Consider the following 23,704-nt stretch of genomic DNA (forward strand, 5'->3'; position numbering starts at 1 on the left):
TGTTTTGGCCAATGTGATAGAAGAGGCACAGTCACACGGCTTATGTGGCCAGAAAACTGACATCCTGAATATATTTTGCAGTTTTCTCCCAAGGCAGGCATGGCAATTCTAATGTAATTTTAGTAAAGCTTTCCTGCCATTATTCACTACATAAGTACATTAATAAATGAAATGGCATGTTCCCGTATTAATGAATGCCATCACAGCCCTCTGCACAGGCCACATACACATCCTCCTGCACTGATGCTCACTACAGAATGGAAGTAATGCTTGCATAACTGTCCCTTAGAGATAAGAAGGTCTCTGGCATCAGGCAACGGATCTTTTGTTAAGGTGGCCATACACTGGTCGATTTGCCTTCAGATTCGATCAGAGAGGGATCGTATGGCTGCCTCTACTGCAAACAGATTGTGAATCGATTTCAGCATGAAACCAATCACAATCTGTGAAGCTGCCGCTGTTCCCCCACCTCCCCCTGCATACATTACCTGATCAGATGATAGTGTTAAAACTTCCTGCCGGGACAGGAAGAAGTGAAGCCTGCTGGACTCGGAGCCCAGCCGAGAAGGAGCAGCGGTAACACGCGCTGGCGGAACAGGTAATGTATTGCCGCTGTATTACGTCGGTCGTCGGACATTCGAACGCCGCTATCGGCGTATTCCCGACCCGCCGGCGATCGAGCGAAATCTTCTACACGGACATTCGGTTGGAAAGCGATCGTTCGGTCAACGTTTGCGCAATGATTACAGAAGCTGGATAAAGAGTGGTTACTTAACAAGAGATAAAGCAAATCCCAAGGGAAAAAAAAATCCCTATCAAATCAACTCCAGGGGTGTGTAGAAACTATGCCCAAATGTAATTACACATCGTAATTCATAATTACACATCGGAATTCATAAGTACGCATCGTAATACGAAGTTTGTAAATTACGCTTACGAATTTATGCGTAAAAATCCACCGCTATGTGTAATTACGGCTGTTATGCGTAGTTCACATGTATCTTGCGAATTCACCTATGAATGTGCTATACGCGTACATACGTACGCATGTTAATTACGCATGGGCATGCGCATAAGAGATATAGGATATTCGCATACAAATTTACACATTGTCAAGGGGAACGTACGCATAGAAATGCAGAGGAATGCGGAAATATGTCCGCATTCACTCATAAGTGTCCGCATATAATTACGTTTCAGCTTACGCGTAATTTTGTAATTTAATGCGTAATTACGTTTGACAACCCTAGGTGAAAGTAGGCCTCAAATACGTAATCCCGCGACGCGTAATTGCGGAAAATTACGCGTAATTAGTCGTCCCTAATCAACTCTACTTGAAGTATTTTACAGTGAATCTCCATCTATGTAAAAGAAATAGAAATACAATAAAAAACAAAACAAAAACAATACACTATGCCGTGTATCAGTGCTACAGTCATTTTATAATTCAAAGTTATAAACCTATATCTCCGCCTCGGTTTGCAACATGCAATGCATGTCTTAAAGTGGACCTGAACTCTTGCAAAGGAAAGAGGGGAAATATAGAGAAATGCACCCTGTATGTTTTCAGAGAGTTTGACCATTTCGGCCCGCAGGTATTTTTCACCTTAAGGATGAGAGGAATTTTAACCTTTCAGCGCTTCTCCCATTCATTCCCCAATAACTTTATCACTACTTATCACAGCAAAATGATCTATATCTTGTTTTTTCCGCCACCAATTAGGTTTTCTTTGGGTGGTACATTATGCTAAGAATTATTTTATTCTAAAAGCATAATGGGAATAATAAAAAAAAATTCATTATTTTTCAGTTTTCAGCCATTACAGTTTAAAAATAATTCATGCTACCATAATTAAAATCCACACATTTTATTTGGCCTGGTTATTGCAACGTTAAAATTATACCCCTAGTGTAATGTATGGTGACAATATTTTATTTGGAAATAAAGGTGCATTTTTTCAGTTTTACACCCATCACTAATTTTTAACCCATAATTTATGAATTATATGCCCTCTAGTCTTGACATAGATACCGTAATAATTTATTTTTATTCCCCAAAGTCAGTAGGTGTGTTTTACTATTCGGCCACAAGATGTCCCTGCTGAGCAAAAATCCCATTAGTGTACAATGTGCGTTAATTGGGATACAATGTATTACTACATTGTAACCAGGGAAGTGACGTGGGCTTCCATCGAAAGCCTCCAATCATATTGCCGTCACGGAGATTATGAATGGAAACTGTTTCCAAATATAAAATTAATGATCCGGCGGCGGAAACCGTCGGAAATCTTGGCGGGAGATAGCACGGCGGCTCCATTTACTTTTGTCCCCTGCAGCCAATCCCTCCTGCTAGCAGCAGCAGCGCAATCGCGGGCGTCTGCGTCCAGGATCGCCTGCAGACCCCCCCATACTGCAGGGACGTGACTAGCGCGTCCCTGCGGCTCTAGCTGCTGCGGACGTGATGCTCACGTCCGCGTGGCTGAAATAGTTAACCTGTTTAATTTGCCATCATCTGTGACTAATCACAAGTTTAATTCGATCTATCAGCTGTGTCAGCCTGGCAATCTCATAATCTCGTCAGAGCAGCTAATTTGTAAACACAGGATGTTAGCCCTATGTCTGCTCTCATGAAAGCGGGAAATAGACACACTGCATATTTCTTGAAGGATTTGTATCAGCTGTAACAAAGAAATGTTTTACTTTGAAGGTTATTATGCTGTTGCTTAACTTTTAGAGCAGAGTGGAGGTTCCGAGTTCAGGTTTACTTTGAAACAGTGGTAGTAGTCTCTTTAGGAGGAATAAACTGAGGAACAGTCATGAGGATTCCCCCCCTTTCTCCAGTAAAATGTCTATGCGCCTCCCTTGATGTTCACACCCCCTTCCCCATGGTGCTCACTAGTGTTGATATTGGAATTCAGCATTGCGAATTTGTAGCACGCAAATACTCTCAATTGCCTCTATTTGGATTTGGAAAGAGGAAGTATCAGAGTCATGTGAAATGCGCTGTGGCATGCAAGCAAGTGGACTCCCCCGAACCCTGTCAACTTGTTTGGTGCTGAACAGTGGTAATCAGGAGTATTTGAGTGCTCCAAATTCACTATGCCGAATTCAAACCACAACACTAGTGCTCCTCATGGCAAGAGGCCCTTCTGCCAGGCATCATAGAACAGGTGCAGCCACCTTAACTCCCCCAACCCACACCAAGTGCACCCACAACAATACATCCCCTACATCAGGGGTAGGGAACCTATGGCTCGGGAGCCAGATGTGGCTCTTTTGATGGCTACATCTGGACGAGATGCTCGCACTTTGATTGGCCCAATAGGCTGCCTGTAACTTGACTGGCAGCCTATTGGGCCAAAGTGCTGGGATCTCGTCCTACAAAGTGAATCAATCCCCAAGTCAGTTAGATAATTGTACAAACTGTTAATTTGAAGCAGACACAGACTTTCAAATTCAAGAAAACAGATTTATTGGCATACTCATATTTATAATGTTGCAACGCGTTTCATGGGCGTATACACGCTTCATCAGGCAATAAAAAAGGGAAGAGAGTATATAACATATGTCTACTCTATTGTCAAGTTGTCTGTATGTTTTTGGGATGTGGGAGGAAACCTTAGCGCCCAAAGAAAACCAACACAGACATGGGGAGAACATACAAACTCCATGCAGATAGTGTCCTGGCTGGGTTTCGAACCAGGGACCCAGCACTGCAAGGTGAGAGAGCTAATCACTACACCACCGTGCTACCCGAGATTAAAGTGGGGTTACAAAGATAAGCATAAATGGGAAGTAAGTATAGTTTTTCTATAGTTTATACTGCTTTATGGTATTTTGATCATTGACATCAACACCAAAGTCAGCTGTATTTGTTGGAGCCAAGATTGCGTTCCACTGATAAACTGAAACAAGTGCAGTGACCGTTTCTTACAAAGACAACGTGAGTTTAGAAAGAGGTGATGCTTCCAGCTGAAGAAGATGCAGACAGAAGACATGCTAACACTGGCCTCATTTGCGTCATTTCTTATACATAGTTCCTCTTTTCCCATTGCAGAAAGGCAGCCACTCATTACCCAGTGACTGCAGGAGTCTGTAGGAGGAAGCTAAAAGTGATTGATCTATAGATTAACGTGAATTTTCTCATGTAGTCTATGCTAGACTGGTGTCATAAGCAGGAGACTGATGTTGAATAGATGCTCAAGCATGTTTGAAAATGTGTGACTGACTAAAGGATTGTTCCTCATTCCTTGACAATAGAGGACATTGTAACACTACTGTGTACGTGTTCAAATATGTGTGCGTGAAAAGATTGGGATGGGAGTGTGTGTATACAGTTTCATCATTCTGCACACTGCAACACTAAGGGCTGGGATCCACTACAAATAGCAAGTCCCCCTCAAAAGCCTGAGAGTGATTTTGCAATTAAAAACAGAAATTTTCCAGGTACGCGATTCCCACAACCAAATCGCTCTGAAAATGCTGCAGACACTACAATTGCGATTTCGGCAAATCAGAATAGTGGTTTTGATGGCTATAGGCTTTCATTATGAAAAGGGGGGAGGTTGCGCATCCCTTAAAACATGCTGCAATTGACTGGTTAATCACTCAGGCATGCACCACCTCTATTAGGCTGAAAATGCATGCCCTGCGTCCAAAACAAATGCTACATTTATTATACTATGGAGGAACTTTGGCATTCACTATAATTTGCATGCCAAGTATAATATAATGGACACTTGCGCCATGGTGAGGCAGACCTCCGGGCAAGTGGCCTAACCTAAATTAAAAACAACATATGTATGACATTGGGAGCAGCTAAGCACAAATGTGTAACTTACATTTTAATGGACAGCGAGGAGAGGACCAGCGCATCAAACAAAGGCTGCATCTGAAATGACCAACAGCTCACAAGTGCAGCACCTCTAATAAGCTTTCTGCACACTTCGCATTCAATTCAGATGCAAATCATATGCATAACTACTATTACTTACCATGCAAACGGGAAACTCAGGAATACAGGCTAGGAGCAGCTAACCTGGTAGTTACATACTAGCAATTAGCCTAGTGCTTTTGGAAATTGCAGGGAATCTTTGAAATGCACAAATCGTGGCCAAAAACAATGTAGTGGGCACAAGCCCTAGGGGTTAGTTCACATAACAAATCACAAAACACAATTGTAATCACTAGGCAGTGTAGCAAACAGAGGAGTAACTATACGGGAGCAGCACATGCGACCGCAGGGGAACCCAGAGCTGGGAGCGGGGGCATCTACTAACCTTCCCTTCCTCTGATACAGGGGACTATACTTCAGATCAGGTGTTTTAGTGGCCACACTTGTTATGGGTGTGAAGACCATGATGGCTACACTTGTTTTATAACCCTTGTGAGATGGGCCCTAAGGCCATGAGGGCAAAAAGGGGAGTCAAGGGAAGGGGTGTGACCATTAATTTTGCTAAGGGGCCCCATGAATTGTAGTTACGTCACCGGTTGCAAAGTGATTTTCCAAGTGATTTTGAAGGAATGTGCGATATTGCAGCCTTCCATCAAGCTTAATCACTGCAGTGGGATCAAACTCCACTTCCACTGCACTAGCGCTTTGCTGATCGCCAGTGATAAGCAAGCACCCAAGTCACCACTAGTGTCCACTAGGCCTAAGGCTGTGGGGAGGTAGGCAAAGCACTGCTTACACCAGCATAACCTCAACATGTTTGTTATATTTCAGATGAGGTGAGGTCTTATTCTTTGAGCCCTGCCTGAGTCCATCAGAAATGGTTAGTAATTGAACTCCAAAGTTCAAGGTTAGGCTTTATTCAAATGAAAATAGGCCATTGGGGTCCTGCACAAATACCTAGTCATTTGTTTCCATGAATAAATGCTGTGCTTATGCTGTGGTAATATGATGCTTTATTTTCCACTGCTGCAGTACAGCACTTGTATTTCTACTTTTGGTATTATCAGGTAATGTTCTCAAAAAAATCATTATTTTACATACTTCTAGCAAATGTATCCGATTCAGTTTAACAAATGTTTTGAGAGCTGGCCATACACTTGGTCACCCGATGTGGCAAAACAAGGAATGGATTTAAGAAGTGATTCGATGCAGTGCAACCCTATGGGTCCTCAAACTACCGCCACTCCTGCACAAACCCCTAATCGACTTGCAGCTTCCGTACAGTCCAATCAATTCTTTTCATACATTTTTGGTAAAAATTTACCGAAAGTCGATCAATTGGACATTTAACGTAAGCCTGTAAGGAAACAAGTGCCCCTATGGGGTACTTACCTTGGGAGAAGAAAGCCTTTGGATCCTAATGAGGTTCTCCCGATCTTCTTCAGCCTCAGGGATCCATCGCTGGCAGCCCCCGAAAATCCACCATGGAGGCGCAGTAGCGGCTTTAGCATGTGGCAATATTTACCAATCCATGCTCCTGCGCAGCCACAGTACAAGCTTCCCCTCGGGCTCTGGTGGAAATAGCCCAGCCCAATTGCATCAGCTCTAATGTGCAGGAGGCTTGCGCCTGCACAGTAGAGTGGACCTGATCGGGCTCAGCTATTTCCACCAGAGCCGAGGGGAAGCTTGTACTGTGGCTGCGCAGGAGCGTGGATTGGTAAATATTGCCTCATTCTGTTCGGGGGCTGCCAGTGCTGGATCACCAAGGCTGAAGAGGACTGAGGAAAGCTTGATTAGGATCCAGAGGCTTCCTCCTCCTGAGGTAAGTATCCCTAATTGGCACATTTTCCCCTAACAGAATGACTTTAAGGGGAATCAGATTGATCAAATCTGCATGGAATCGAATGGTAAATCGATAAGTGTATGAGCACCTTAGTGCTGAGTGGTTTCCTATAAAGTCAATCTGCCTGCCTAGAAACCTTCCAGAAATGTGATGCCATATGTGATAATCCTAGATTTCAAGCGAAGCAATAAGCCCTCTAACTACCATAGCTACTCTTCCCCTTACACTGCTAGTCCAGTCTTATCAGTCTGTCGACCGCTTGTACTCACTTGCAACTGTCGGCAGAACGACCACACTGCAGGAGGGTCTGACGGACCCATCGTTTTAAAAAGTACGAATACTGGATGTCCTGCCATGGTAGCTGCTCAGGCCAATGTTGAGTGGTCTCTGCAGTAACCTGATTCCATGTGGCAAGTCACTCGCTCCTCAAACCGTGTTTGGGCAGATGCCAGAGACCTATAATACTGGGACTCTAAAAAGCTGACGCACAATACGGGGAGTACTGGAAAACTGGAACCATGATATGGGAAAACTTGGGCACAATACAGGGATAACGAACGCTGGGACAAAGCACTAGCACACATTACTGGGGGCACTGAAAACCTGGGACAATATTCTGGGTGCAAAGCAAAGAACGAACACACTACTGGGATATTGGAACACTATCAGGGACACCTGGGACCACACCACTGAAGGTACTGGAAAAGTTTATCATATTGCTGTGGTTATTGGAAATCTAAGATTCTGGAAGGCTAGAGTCACAGCACCGGGTACTGCCATGCTTATCCTATGGCATCAATACCTAATAAACCACTGACCCAGATGAGAAAAAAAATAGAACTTGGCTGCTCAACTAGGTGCAGTTCACACTGAAAATGACTCAACTACAGGTAGGGCCCATCTACACTTAATCAGTTGGTGTGCATTACTGTGCGTTAATACACGTTGGTATACGTTTTTTCCATAGCAGTGCATTGTGAATAAGATTTTAGTTAAAACGTGTTGTGTGACAGGTGCCATAGGAAAACATGGGCATTATTTTGAAAATCAGTTTTCTTTCAGATAAAACTGAGAACAACTGATCAAATGTAAAAGGGGCCTTACAGTGTTCTGACTTTGACTAGTACAGATCCTTTGTACTGATCTTGAGCTTTGTTGTAGTTCCCACTGTGAAATGCAGGTGTGCCATACTAACAGATCAAGGACAATGTATGTATCCACCGTAAAGAAGTTTGTACAGGTCGGGTTTGTCCATTACAGAAATGGAAGAGATAAACCCAAGCATATTAAAAACGAGCATGAGCCCACAAGAAACCATGGGTGTGTTCTGCGTGTCTGCTGGGGTGCTGATGTGTGAACCCATGTGACTGTAGCCAAAGATCTAGGTAGAAATGGAGCGCTCCATAGTGTATTATCAAGGGGTAACTTTATTCACAAAATGATAATGTACTTACAAGAAGATGGCAAACAGTTCGCATATCAGCAGTACAGCCAACCGCTTCCAACCCTGTGGCCAGCAGCACGATCTCCGGTGGACCGGGATGTCGTCTCGCTGGGGGGGTGGGCGTGGCTTTAGAACAGCGTGCGTATGACATCATGACGCATTTCGGCGCTCTGCGCCTTCGTCAGGTGACGTCAGCCGCACTGCACACTTACTTTATACGCCCCTGAGCTGTAGTCATAGCTACAGGAAGCTGCTTGTCAAGCTGGCTGTGAACCACACACTGTAGCCAAAGACCTAGTCATTTCTAAAAATATGAACTATTAGTTGCTAAAAGCTGTTTAACCTGAATCAGGACCTTATGAGAAATCCAGCCCTGTATGTATCCCTTTGTTCTAAGATGGTCTTTGTAAAGTAATGCACAACCTTACCTCATATTTTGTGTATAAATTATTTTAAAACCAACCTTTACCCATGTCCTATCTAGAATACAAATACATGTTTGCTTTACCTAAGAAAGGCCTAGGCAGGCCCAGATTTACCTCACAGGAGCCTATAGGCACAGATGTCCTGGCACCCCAGAGTTCACCCTCCACAAACCTACAAATTCCCACTGAACCGCACCGCAAGTCTTCTGGCTGGCCCAGCTGTCACTTCTCCCTTACTTCCCTTGCCCATCATAGGTAGCTACAGGTGCCCCTTAGCAATAAGTAGCCAGATGTGCCCTCAATAATAAGTATCTAGAGGTGCCCCCAAGTATTAGGTTGCTAGAGAAACCTCAGTTTTATGTAGCTATAGGTTCCCTTGACTGAAGGGAGAGCTCATCAGTGGAATGTTGGGTGCTGGGTGAGTAACCTCTCATTTACACTCTGCTCAGCACTCTGCATAGCACTCTGCATAGGGCAAGAAGGGGGGAGGCACTTGGAGAGGGAAGTCAACCGCCTTTCCATCATCAGGCACTAGTAGGCACATGCTTACAGTGCCTTATGGTAAATCCAGCCCTTGCCCTGGAGAACGTGTAGTGTATCTCCACAGAACCTAGGTGATAAGACTCAGTGCGTGATTTACCTAAAATGAAATGACAGCCCATGAATCTAAGGTAATGATAAAAATACACAAAGTAGAAAAGAAGAATGTGGAAGCAGAGCAGGATTCACTTTACAATACTTCATGCCCTTAGCTGCTGCTAGCTGCATACTAAATTAGCCAGACAGCAAACAAAAAAAGCATCAAAGTGTACTAATAAGACTTGCAAATATTCCTGCTGGGTCACTGACAACACCGAAGGAGCTACACTGACATCTCTGTACACGCTGTGCATGTTTATGCATAAACACTTCCTCCCTCAAAAGTTCCCCGGTATGTGACTTTCCAGCAATGCAAGAGTAGTTGTAATACAGTAACAAACCATTTCAGTAGAAATGCACTACTGGAGATATTTCAGTGTGTGTGAGTGTGTGTGTTTATGTATTTTGTAGCTTTGTCTTGCATATTCAATGTTTTCATAACAAAGAAACAGGTTCAGTGTGATAAGTAGCAATTTGTAGCAACAGCAAAGAATGTTCTGTATGTTGAGGTCAAGCCAGACAAATCCGCAATGCAAATGCATCTGTTAATAGCAAACAAAACTTCCCTTGAACAACATTCTTAAAGGGGAACTTCAGCCTAAACAAACATACTGTCATTAAGTTACATTAGTTGTGTTAATGAAAATAGATAAGTAATCTAATCTCTTACCCACCCTGTTTTAAAAGAACAGGCAAATGTTTGTGATTTCATGGGGGCAGCCATCTTTTTCATGGGGGCAGCCATCTATTTGGTTGAAAGTGACAGGGAGCATGAAACACAGTTCCAACTGTCCTGTGTCCTGATCACCCCTCCCAGCTGTGCACGCTAGGCTTCAAATCTCAAATTAAAAAAAAAAAAAAAAAAAATCCGCGCCAAAAGAGCAGAAGTAGAAAAACAACCTCAGAAATCCCATCATACGTTGCACAGCATCAGGGGAAAAATGCCCGGGCAGTTTTCTTCTGTGTAGCTAAAAATGAGGCTTGGGTAAGAAAAACAAAGTTCTGATGCTGTGAAACTGATAAAGAAACACCAAGCCTTTTCAGTGCTGCTGAGTAGATTTTTATTCTGAAGGTTCACTTCAAAGAGACACTGAAGGGTCTAAAAAAAAATATCTTTTTATTTAATAAATGTGTTTAACCTAATAGCCCTAACTAAACCGTCGCATCCCCGCCGCTGTAAACTATCTAAATCCCCCCTAACTCCTCCTTCCCTTTCCCTTGCAAAATGCACAACTTTCTTGGTCATGGATTTTGCTGCCCTAAGCGCTTCTGTGTGAGGCAGGGATATGAGCTGCAGCCCCGCCTAACACGCGTCTGTCAGTGGCGGATCTCCGCCTTTCCCCCGCCCCTCTCATCGAAGGAAGACTGAGAAGGGCGGGGGTGAGGCGGCGATCCGCCGTTGACAGACGCGTGTGAGGCAGGGCTGCAGCTCATAGCCCTGCCTCACACGGAAGCGCTGCCCAGATTGCCACTCGGGGAGTTTGGGCGGATTTAGTTAGATTAACATGTGTATGTACAGTGCCTAGCGCACAAATAACTATGCTGTGTTCCTTTTTTTTCTTTCTCTGCCTGAAAGAGTTAAATATCAGGTATGTAAGAGGCTGACTCAGTCCTGACTCAGACTGGATGTGACTACAGTGTGACCCTCACTGATGAGAAATTTCAACAATAAAACACTTTCCTGGCAGAGAATTGCTTCTGAGAGCAAGAAAGAGATAAAAATAGGAATTTTCTTATCAGTGTGGGTCACGCTGTAGTCACTTCCTGTCTGAGTCAGGACTGAGTCAGCCACTTACATACCTGATATTTAACTCTTTCAGGCAGAGAAAAAAAAAAAAGGAACACAGCCTAGTTATTTGTGTGCTAGGCACTGTGCATACACGTCTATCTCATCATGTCACATGTCACTTCGGGCATCCTTTAAATAAAAAGAAGCTTTTTTTGGGACTTCAGAGTCTCTTTAAGGGCTTGATTCACAAAAGCGTGATAACTGCTTGCACGGCAGTTATCACGCGATCTGCTGCGCACGAAGGTTTGTGCGCGTAAAGGATTACGTTCACATGTAAACGAAGGTTTGCGAGCGATCACGTGTGCATTTCACACGCGTGATAGCATGCAAAACTTCTTTATCACGCAGCGTAATCCTTTATGCGCCCAAACCTCCTTTACGCACGCAGCAGATCGCGTGATAACTGCCGTGCAAGCAGTTATCACGCTTTTGTGAATCAGCCTGCAATACATATAGATTGCCGCACAATGTGGTAAAATGATCAATCCCTCACACATAGCACATCAATTTTCAATAGACATCAGCATGGAATGTATTCAGTTGCGTAGATAAGGAGCTGTAGGCCCCAGTGGAAGTTTTATATTGTCCCCCCCCCCCCCCCCCTCCAACCACTCTATACATAATAGTTGATACGGCACACCAAAACCTGCCAAGGACAACCACAGTGTCAGAGAATGAGGAACAGTTTGGTAATGGTTACTACTATTCAAAGCATCTATAGAAGTGATGATTAAGTCAAATAGAGAGCTAATACTGTGGTTGAGGGAGGGCCCTTCTGGCCCCGATGTGGTCGCAACCTCTGCATCCCCTATTGCTACACCACAATGTATTGCAGATCAGCCGAGTCCAGGGAAGTAGTGTTGGTCTGGAGGAGGGCATGGGAAGCCTCTGCAGGATCCAGAGGCTTCCCTCGTCTTAGGTAAGTATCTTTTTTTTTTTTTTTGTAATTATTCTACTCAGTCTTTGGTTCTCTTTAAACAAGATTCAGGTTCTACAATGCTCTTCATTATGCTGCCAGTCACCTTCCCAAATGACAGAGATTCATTTGCTGTGTTGTCGTCAAAACTGGCTTATTTTGGAGAAGACATTAAAAGTTTATTACTTTCATGCCAGATATACACAGGTTGAAATATGCCTAATCTGGTAAAGCGACTGATAATTCCTTTGTCAGGTGCCAGTGCTTGGGGTGTATTCACTAAACGTTGGTAACATTGCAGTGCGCCTGGATACTTTCCACAGTTAGGTAGCATGCATTTGTAATAAGCACAATCCGTATTACCTAGGTAATACTTCCCGTTGTCATGGTACCATGCATTAAGCAAGTGGCGTAGTGTGCGGAACCCTAGCAATGTATGCATTACCAGGGTAACGTGGGACATGCTAATTGTGCAACATGGGCTGCTTAACTGTTGGAACTGGTACTGGTAAAAAAACTGTAGTGGGCACCTTCTACACACCAATTTTTACCAACATTTAGTGTACACACCCCATTCATATTAAAACCTTCTCCAATTATTTAGGAGTAAATTTTAGTAAAAATACGATCAAGCACTGATCTAGCTGCTAACTTTGTACTACTTAATGCAGTGAAAACCCATATGGTGATCAGTCCCCAGCAGATTCTCTCCTACCCTACTTAACAGAGATTTCTTAACATGTCCAATCACCCACTCCATCAGAAAAGTGCCCAAAAAATTGATCAAAACTTGATTAATTGTCCTGTTAAGGTGGCCATACACTTAGGCTGGTTTCACACCAGGACGTTGCGTTTTAGGGGACGTTAAGATCGCATAACGTGCCCATAACGCAACGCCTGGTGCTCTCTGATGTGGACGTCAGAGGGTGATGTGGACGTCAGAGTGTGCAGCTCACTCTGGCGTCCGTGATACCGTGATGCGTACTCTTGGACGCATGCGGCATCACGTGGTCCCGCCTGGCCAATTGCCGCACAGAGCGGCCGCTCCAGGAAGTAAACATTGCACGTCACTGAGTGCAGTGAATATTAATTAGCCATGTGCCTGGCCACTCTCCGCTCCTCCCCAACATTACTGAGCATGTGCAAGCAGTCTAACTTATAAAGTACTGCATGCAGTACGTTGTTTTATGGCGCAGCGTTACTAAGTAACGCAACGTGGGCACTGTGAACAGCCCATTGATTTTTCATTGCTGTGCGGTGGGGTGCGTTACAGGCTGCTCTAACGTGCGCCTGTAACGTCCCACTGTGAAACCAGCCTTAGAGATTTGCAGCAGATTCAACCATCAGATAGATTTCTGTCAGATGTGTGCCACACACTAGGAACAGATTTCCAATAGATTTCAGAATGAAATCTATTGGAAATCTATAGAAATGCATTATTGGACCATTAGATCCAATGCAACTCTATGGGCCATGGATCTGCTACCAGCAGCAAATAGACCTAGATTTTATATCCTGTCAGATAGATCAAATCCATTGAAATTGATCGAAATCAGCCAAAAATTGATCAAATGATTTGAAAGAATTGATTTCTGATCGATTCTATAGACTCAATTGATCGATCGATGGCTGAAATCGACCAGTGTATGGGCCCCTTTAGGGCTGGAGCAGCAGATTTCTGGCAGAATTTATGAAGTGATCAGCCTAAATGTGGTTAGGCATACATAGATTGTCCACTAATGTTGCAAACAGATAAATACCGCTTTGATCTGAATCTGATTAGAGAGGGATGGAATCCTTCCACACACTGCACATAGATTTTCAATAGATTTCAACAAGATGCAGTGCAACACTATGCATTTTCACCACACAAACAAGCACAGGGTTTTCTTATGAACAGTTTGTTTTAATCTTCAGTCAAAATATCTTCAGAGTTGCGGACAAGACGTATGGATACACTTTCAGATTTTCCAAATCACATAAAAGACTGCCTGACACGTGTTTCATTGCCAAAAGCCACTTCCTCAGAGGCACACTGTATACAAACATGTGGACCAGGGAATTGTGTAGCCGCAATCTGTATTCTATGTAAAAGAAACATTCAGCGATGACTCCATGTGCAGAGAGCATCCATGGACTAGCAGGGATATGTTGCAATATTGAGGTGTGGAACAGACATATATATATTGTTTTATTGTGTCTACAGTGCAACACTATGTGCCGTTGATCTGGTGCTAGCTCCTCAGCCACAATCATTCAAGATTTTCTGTACAATTCGAAAATTTAAAACGATTTTTGATCACCGTGGCATGTTGTGCTATAGATTCCTGGCAGATTCGATCCATGTGATTGAATCTGTCGGGAGTCGATAGGGAAAACCGATGTGTGTATTGCTTGCTTGAGGCCCCTTTTACACTAGCAGGGTAAACCTGCATTGCGTTACCCTATTTTGGCGCAAAGGGATGCAAATGCAATAAAAGTCTATGGAGATTTTTACACTTATGGTGGTCTCTTGCGGTGCGCTGGAAGTATCCAAGCCTATGCGCGACACACCTAGTGTAAACAATGGAGTGTGGTGCGTTGTGGCGCGTATGCACATACCAACGGGAATGCCAGTGATGTACTTCCTGCCCAGCAGGGACATCCCTCGCTTACCTCAGTAGAGGTATGTCTCTTGATAAACAAGAGGCTACCTCCATCCTCCTTGCCTCCACTGATCCAGTGCTGAGACCCTCTGAACCTCTTTAACAAGAGCTTGTCACAGAGTGCGCGCATCCGAGTTACAGTCCATGAACGAGCGTGTCTGCACTATGCAGGTGCAAGGCATTCTCTGCAATGCAGCCGCACTTGTTCACAGACGGGAGCTTGGCTGCGACCCCCCAGAGGGTTCTGGTGTCCATCGGTGGTCTTGAGGAGGATGCAGGAAGCCTCTGGAGGATCCAAGGGCTTTCCTCTACCAAGGAGCGTACCTAACTTTTTCCTTAGTCAAAGTCACAGGTTTACACAGACGTCAATTGGTTGGCTTTCTTGAGTTTCTCACCAATTTACATGAATGCTTGGGTAATACAATCGTGCAGGTTTATATACAGTTCCTTTCTGTGAAACATCTGACTGATTTATGAAGTACTGATCTTGCAATACAAATCTCCCGCTTTGTTTTGTTTTTATTTGTATAGATGAAAATGCAGACGAAAATGCATAGATGTTAAATGATAAATGCTGTGCCATCAATTTGATTCTGAACATAATTTTATACAAATACAATGGGTGAAATGTCCAGACCATCTCACATAAAAGTAAAAACTTTATATGAGATGGTATGGACTTGAAATGTGCCCAGAGTTTTGCGATTAAATTGCATCGCAAAAGGTATGTGGTGGAAAAAAACCCTTAGGGCCTTTTCAGACTATGCGCGTTCCTAGTAGAGTTGGGCCGAACCTCCGATTTTCGGTTCGCGAACCGGGTTCGCGAACTTTCGCGAAAGGTTCGGTTCGCGTTAAAGTTCGCGAACCGCAATAGACTTCAATGGGGATGCGAACTTTGAAAAAAAAAATTAATTATGCTGGCCACAAAAGTGATGGAAAAGATGTTTCAAGGGGTCTAACACCTGGAGGGGGGGATGGCGGAGTGGGATACATGCCAAAAGTCCCCGGGAAAAATCTGGATTTGACGCAAAGCAGCGTTTTAAGGGCAGAAATCACATTGAATGTTAAATGACAGGCCTAAAGTGCTTTCAAACATCTTGCATGTGTATACATCAATCAGGTAGTGTAATTAAGGTACTGCTTCACACTGACGCACCAAACTCATCGTGTAACGCACCGCAAACAGCTGTTTGTGTAGTGACGGCCGTGCTGGACTGGTGCGCACCATGGCGAGAGTGCAGGTTTTGGTGGCTTTACAGCCCATATGGTCAGTCACCTGGCTGATGTAGCTGAATGACAGAACAGTGACTGTCCAGCTGATCAAATTTGGTCTGACCACAATGAGGCAACGACCTTATTATCGTGGGTGTGCCCCCCGAGACACTCATCTAGGCGCCGGTCATTGCTCCATTGTGATACGCAAGCCCCTTCACCACGGCAAGGTAATGATCACGAAGGGGAATGGGCGCATGTTCATGCCTTTTCTTTTGTTGTTGCAGCTGCCCGCAGTGCAGCCAGAAAAATTAGGCAGTCATGTACACGCACCCGAAAAATTATTACAGCGGCCGCTGCTAGCAGAGGCCTAAAAAATTCAGCAATCCGCCTGGAGTCCCGGACCCTGTTGGTGGTGGCGGAGAAGGTAGTGAAGCGGCCTGCAGGCAGACATGCTGTGTGGAGGGACTGGGAGCGACTTAGTCTTCTTGGGGCAGGCCAGGCAGCCAGTCACACGGCGTGCAGGCAGAGATGCTGTATGTGCGGGGACTGACTTAGTCTTGGGGCGGGCAGCAGCCCTCCGGGATCCATGCCTCATTCATTTTTATAAAGGTGAGGTACTTAACACTTTTGTGACTTAGGCGACTTCTCTTCTCTGTGACAATGCCTCCAGCTGCGCTGAAGGTCCTTTCTGAGAGGACGCTTGCGGCAGGGCAGGAGAGAAGTTGGATGGCAAATTGGGACAGCTCTGGCCACAGGTCAAGCCTGCGCACCCAGTAGTTCAAGGGTTCCTCATCGCTGTTCACAGCAGTGTCTACATCCACACTTAAGGCCAGGTAGTCGGCTACCTGCCGTTCCAGGCGTTGGTGGAGGGTGGATCCGGAAGGGCTACGGCGAGGCGTTGGACTAAAGAACGTCCGCATGTCCGACATCACCATGAGATCGCTGGAGCGTCCTGTCTTTGACTGCGTGGACACGGGAGGAGGATTAGTGGCAGTGGTACCTTGCTGGCGTTGTGCCGTCACATCACCCTTAAAGGCATTGTAAAGCATAGTTGACAGCTGGTTCTGCATGTGCTGCATCCTTTCCACCTTCCGGTGAGTTGGTAACAGGTCCGCCACTTTGTGCCTGTACCGAGGGTCTAGTAGTGTGGCCACCCAGTACAGCTCATTCCCCTTGAGGTTTTTTATACGGGGGTCCCTCAACAGGCAGGACAGCATAAAAGACGACATCTGCACAAAGTCGGATCCAGTACCCTCCATCTCCTCTTGCTCTTCCTCAGTGACGTCAGGTAAGTCAACCTCCTCCCCCCAGCCGCGAACAATACCACGGGAAGGTTGCGCAGCACAAGCCCCCTGCGACGCCTGCTGCGGTTGTTCTCCTGCCGCTGTCCCCTCCTCCTCCTCCTCCTCCCCCAAAGAAACACCTTGCTCATCATCCTCTGAGTCTGACTCATCTTCTGCACATGACCTCTCTTCTTCCTCCTCCTCCCCCCTCTGTGCTGCCGCAGGTGTTGAGGAAACAGCTGGGTCTGATGAAAATTGGTCCCATGCCTGTTCCTGCCGTAACGGTTCCTGGTCACGCTCATTCGCAGCTTCATCCGCCACTCTACGCACAGCACGCTCCAAGAAGTACGCGTAGGGAATTAAGTCGCTGATGGTGCCCTCACTGCGGCTCACCAGGTTGGTCACCTCCTCAAACGGCCGCATGAGCCTGCATGCATTTTTCATCATTGTCCAGTTGTCGGGCCAGAACATCCCCATCTTCCCAGACTGTTTCGTTCTACTCCAGTTGTAGAGGTACTGGGTGACGGCTTTCTTCTGTTCTAGCAGGCGGGAGAACATGAGGAGGGTCGAGTTCCAGCGAGTGGGGCTATCGCAAATGAGGCGTCTCACCGGCATGTTGTTTTTACGCTGAATTTCTGCAAATCGTGCCATGGCTGTGTAAGAGCGCCTCAAATGCCCACAGAACTTCCTGGCCTGCTTCAGGACATCCGCTAAGCCAGGGTACTTTGCCACAAATCTTTGAACCACCAGATTCATGACATGTGCCATGCAGGGTATGTGTGTCAGCTTCCCCATATGCAAAGCGGCAAGCAGATTGCTGCCGTTGTCGCACACCACGTTGCCTATCTCCAGGTGGTGCGGGGTCAGCCACTCATCCACCTGTTTCTTAAGAGCAGCCAGGAGAGCTGCTCCAGTGTGACTCTCCGCTTTGAGACAAGCCATGTCTAAGATGGCGTGACACCGTCGTACCTGGCATGCAGCATAGGCCCTGCGGAGCTGGGGCTGTGTAGCTGGAGAGGAGAACTGCCACTCAGCCAAGGAGGAGGAGGAGGACAGCGAAGAGCATGTAGCAGGAGGAGAGGAGGTGGCAGGAGGCCTGCCTGCAAGCCGTGGAGGTGTCACAATTTGGTCCGCCGCTTTCTGCTTGCCATCGTTCACCACCAGGTTCACCCAATGGGCTGTGTAGGTAATGTAGCGGCCCTGCCCGTGCTTGGCAGACCAGGCATCCGTGGTCAGGTGTACCCTTGACCCAACGCTCTTCGCAAGAGATGACACCACTTGCCTCTCAACTTCACGGTGCAGTTGGGGTATGGCCTTTCTGGAAAAATAAGTGCGGCCTGGCATCTTCCACTGCGGTGTTCCGATGGCCACAAATTTACGGAAGGCCTCAGAGTCCACCAGCCGGTATGGTAACAGCTGGCGAGCTAACAGTTCCGCCACGCCAGCTGTCAGACGCCGGGCAAGGGGGTGACTGGCCAAAAGTGGCTTCTTCCGCTCAAACATTTCCTTCACGGACACCTGACTGCTGCTGTGGGCAGAGGAGCAGGAACCGCTCAAGGGCAGAGGCGGAGTGGAGGAGGGTGCCTGTGAAGGTGCAAGGGAGAGAGCGGCATAAGCAGATGATGCACCTGAAGGAGGAAGAGGAGAAGGAGGGTGACTTTGCTTTTGTGTGCTGCTGCTGCTTTTGCTCAGGTGGCCATCCCATTGCTGTTTGTGCCTTTTCTGCAGGTGCCTTCGTAAGGCACTTGTCCCTACGTGAGTGTTGGCCTTTCCACGGCTCAATTTTTGTTGGCAGAGCGAACAGATGGCTTTGGTCCGATCTGAGGCACACACATTAAAAAATTTCCACACCGCTGAGCCACCCTGGGATGTGGGCACTATGGGGACCTCAGCAGCTGATGCTGAAGGGCAAGTTGGCTGGCTGTACATAGGTGGCGAATCTGGCGATACATGGTGCCGGACTCTGCCACCAGCTGTTTCTGACGAAGAGCTGCCCCAGCTTCTTTCAGCAACTTCTATCCTCCTACTACTCTCTGACTCCCCCTCTGAACTGTCCCCCTCTTCATCTCCTCTATTGGGAACATACAGAGGATCCCTATCATCGTCATCATCGTAATCATCCTGCCCAGCTTCGCTTGCCTCAGAAAAATCCAAATGTGTAGGTCCTTCATCCTCCTTACACGTTACATCCATAGTGTTGTCGCGTAACGCAGACATATGAGCTGGTGAAAATTCATCTGGCTGTAACAATGGCTGTGCATCAGTGATTTCACCACCACTAAATAATTCTTGCGAAGTGTCAAATGCAGCGGAAGTGGTGCTAGTAGTAGCGCTGGTGGCTGAGCAAGATGAGGTGTTCTGTGTCGCTAAATACTCAACCACGTCCTGACAATCTTGGGAGGTGATGGGACGTGCCTTCTTCCGAGCACTGTACTGTGGGCCAGGTCCACACGAAATTACATTTACACGACCTCGCGCAGACCTGCCGGGTGGCCTTCCTCTGCCTCTGCCACTACCTCTTCCTCTTCCTCTACCTGTTTTGTCCATATCGGGTATGCACGGAGTGGTATATCACACTGCGTGCACTCACGTAGGTAGGTGGGTTCACTTAACTGCACAGGTATGCGCACTGATGCGGTGGGTTCACTGAACAGTACAGGTATACAGTGGCGGGTTCACTGAACACAACAGGTATGCAGTGGCGTGTTCACTAAACAGGTATACAGTGGCAGGTCCACTGAACAGAACAGGTATACAGTGGCAGGTCCACTGAACAGAACAGGTATACAGTGGCGGGTCCACTGAACAGAACAGGTATACAGTGGCGGGTTCACAGAACAGGTATGCAGTGGCAGGTTCACTGAACACAACAGGTATGCAGTGGCGTGTTCACTAAACAGGTATACAGTGGCAGGTCCACTGAACAGAACAGGTATACAGTGGCGGGTTCACAGAACAGGTATACAGTGGCGGGTCCACTGAACAGAACAGGTATACAGTGGCGGGTTCACAGAACAGGTATGCAGTGGCAGGTTCACTGAACACAACAGGTATGCAGTGGCGTGTTCACTAAACAGGTATACAGTGGCAGGTCCACTGAACAGAACAGGTATACAGTGGCGGGTTCACAGAACAGGTATACAGTGGCGGGTCCACTGAACAGAACAGGTATACAGTGGCGGGTCCACTGAACAGAACAGGTATACAGTGGCGGGTTCACAGAACAGGTATACAGTGGCAGGATCACTGAACAGGTATGCAGTGGCAGGATCACAGTACAGGTATGCAGTGGGCTGAGGGCTCACTGAACAGAACAGGTATGCTGTGGCAGGATCACTGAACAGCTATGCAGTGGCAGGATCACAGTACAGGTATGCAGTGGGCTGAGGGCTCACTGAACAGAACAGGTATGCTGTGGCAGGATCACTGAACAGGTATGCAGTGGCAGGATCACAGTACAGGTATGCAGTGGGCTGGGGGCTCACTGAACAGAACAGGTATGCTGTGGCAGGATCACTGAACAGCTATGCAGTGGCAGGATCACAGTACAGGTATGCAGTGGGCTGAGGGCTCACTGAACAGAACAGGTATGCTGTGGCAGGATCACTGAACAGCTATGCAGTGGCAGGATCACAGTACAGGTATGCAGTGGGCTGAGGGCTCACTGAACAGAACAGGTATGCTGTGGCAGGATCACTGAACAGGTATGCAGTGGCAGGATCACAGTACAGGTATGCAGTGGGCTGAGGGCTCACTGAACAGAACAGGTATGCTGTGGCAGGATCACTGAACAGGTATGCAGTGGCAGTATCACAGTACAGGTATGCAGTGGGCTGAGGGCTCACTGAACAGAACAGGTATGCTGTGGCAGGATCACTGAACAGGTATGCAGTGGCAGGATCACAGTACAGGTATGCAGTGGGCTGGGGGCTCACTGAACAGAACAGGTATGCTGTGGCAGGATCACTGAACAGCTATGCAGTGGCAGGATCACAGTACAGGTATGCAGTGGGCTGAGGGCTCACTGAACAGAACAGGTATGCTGTGGCAGGATCACTGAACAGCTATGCAGTGGCAGGATCACAGTACAGGTATGCAGTGGGCTGAGGGCTCACTGAACAGAACAGGTATGCTGTGGCAGGATCACTGAACAGGTATGCAGTGGCAGGATCACAGTACAGGTATGCAGTGGGCTGAGGGCTCACTGAACAGAACAGGTATGCTGTGGCAGGATCACTGAACAGCTATGCAGTGGCAGGATCACAGTACAGGTATGCAGTGGGCTGAGGGCTCACTGAACAGAACAGGTATGCTGTGGCAGGATCACTGAACAGCTATGCAGTGGCAGGATCACAGTACAGGTATGCAGTGGGCTGAGGGCTCACTGAACAGAACAGGTATGCAGCCAGGAAGAAGTTAAGCCTAACTAATCTTTCCCTGAGAGACAGTCTGCAGCAGCTCGCCCTACTCTGACTAATGCAGGCACACGAGTGGCCGTAATGGCCGCCGCTGCCTGCCTTATATAAGGGGGGGTGGGGCTCCAGGGGCTAGTGTAGCCTAATTGGCTACACTGGGCCTGCTGACTGTGATGTAGAGGGTCAAAGTTGACCCTCAGGTGCATTATGGGGCGAACCGAACTTCTTCCGCAAAAGGTTCGCGTGCGGTACCCGCACGCGAACCACCTAAGTTCGCGCGAACCCCGTTCGCCGGCGAACCGTTCGGCCCAACTCTAGTTCCTAGACGTTTTCAGGGAACACGTACGGGTACCAAAAACGCATAGGAACGGCTCCTAATGCTTTTGAATGGGCTAGTTCACATGTATGCGTATGAGACGCATACGTTTCTCATCCGCATTGCTGCACGCAGTTCTGTGCGATACGCATAGAAACGGACGCAATGAAAGTCTATGGACGCGTATCACAAACGCGTACTATTGCGTTTTCAGCGTCCGTTTTCCTCTGCGGTTCCCATAATTCTTTTTTTTCTCCTGGGTCACGTGTGTGTGCAAAACGCAATAGAATACGCATTAGAACGCAAGAAAAACGCATGCGTTTTTTCAACTTGCGTTTCTTTGATTTTAAACGCATTCTTCATACGCAGATAGTCTGAACAGGCCCTTAAGGTGGCCACTAACGATCCAATTTCTAGCGAAAAATCATTAGAGCAATCAGAAATTCTGATCGGAAGTGAAATTGTTCACTTCACCATCAACTAACCAATCTTTGCTTCCTATCTATCAACCAACAAGAAAATCCAAATTTTGGTTAGACGAAAATTAAATCGGACGATTGTTTTTAAAATTGTTTGTGCCCATCAACAGAGATTATTTACAACCAATCCTATCAGAATTTCTGATTGCTCAAACATTTTTTTTGCTAAAAATTGGACCTTTAGATTTACCTCTGCACTGAAAATGTAATTCATCAAACAAGCTCCTTTTTTTTTAGCAGTTAAAAAGTGACATGCTAAAGGCTGGGTTGCATAAAACGCTGCGTTTTTGCTGCTAATTAAAGTCTATGGGCCACAGGAAAAAACGCATATAAATAATGCATATGCGTTCTATGTGCGTTTTCAAACATGCGTTTTTAAAAACGCTGGTATTGTTGCATAATATTCATAGACACATCAAAAATGCACATAATGAAAGTCAACAGAAACGCAATGGTATGTGTTTTTCTATGCCTTTTGTGAAAAAAAAATTGTTTTATGATGAGGTATTTCTGCTTCCTGTTGTCTTCCTAATGATTTGCATAAAACGCTAAAGAAAAACACATGAAAAATGCATACAATTTGTATATGCGAACCACAAACGCATTAAAATGCACGTAAAACGCTTAAAAACGCATCCATGGAAAAACGCTAATGCAAACGCACCAAAAACGCACACAATATTAACATAAAACATGACTTAAAAGGCAGCCTTTCATGCTATGTTATGTGTGCTCCCAGCCAAAGTCTCCAGAAACAATCTTAGCAAATGCAAATCTAGATCAGTCATTCTACATTGTATAAAAGCAATAAAGAGAACTGATCGACCCACCAGCCATAACCTCCAAACGAGAGGCTGCGCTTTCTCCGGAACATCTGTGCAGCTTTAGCTTCTCCTGGCGTCTCTAGCAACGGCCTCTGCTCCTGTACTCAGCACAGGCGGATGAGGAGAGGGGAGAGGTAGGAGGGTTGAATGACACCTGCCGCTGATTGTAAAGTGTGGGAAGTAGTGGAGGCTAGCATCAGCTGTTGCTGCTCTCTGCCTGGCAGACTTGCTTCAGTGTTTAGTGCTCAGGGCTGCTTCTAGTTAGTTTCCTGTGTTGTTACTGTATTCTGCTGACTGACTGGCTGATCGCAGCAGCTTTCCTAATCAACTAAACCTCATCAGAAAGGAGGAGTTCTGTTGTTTTACATTTTTATTTTTGTTTTCACTGCTCAACTCTTCCTTGGCTAACAATGCATGTACAACTAGCAGGTTTGTAGCATTGGTAAGCAACTTATCAGGCCAGGGTTACACTTATTGGAATCACATGCATTTTAGAAAACGCATGCAAAAAACGCACATAAAAAAAGTCTATGGCCTGAAACACACCAGAGGAGTTTTTCTGAGCGTTTTGAGTATT

At 46.2% G+C, this 23,704-nt stretch overlaps 1 protein-coding gene across 1 annotated transcript in view; it reads right to left on the reverse strand.

The window, feature by feature from the left end:
- RAP1GAP2 (RAP1 GTPase activating protein 2) overlaps positions 1 to 23,192 on the reverse strand; it is an 863,455-nt gene extending 840,263 nt beyond the window's left edge. Inside the window, exon 1 of the mRNA XM_068270219.1 lies at positions 23,134 to 23,192. Within this exon, the coding sequence (XP_068126320.1) occupies positions 23,134 to 23,177 (44 nt within the window). The 5' untranslated portion in view covers positions 23,178 to 23,192. The remainder of the gene's footprint in view (positions 1 to 23,133) is intronic.
- Between the last annotated feature and the right edge of the window lie 512 nt (positions 23,193 to 23,704).

Source organism: Hyperolius riggenbachi, chromosome 2 (genome assembly GCF_040937935.1).
Source record: "Hyperolius riggenbachi isolate aHypRig1 chromosome 2, aHypRig1.pri, whole genome shotgun sequence".
In the NCBI taxonomy this organism is placed as follows: Eukaryota; Metazoa; Chordata; class Amphibia; order Anura; family Hyperoliidae; genus Hyperolius; species Hyperolius riggenbachi.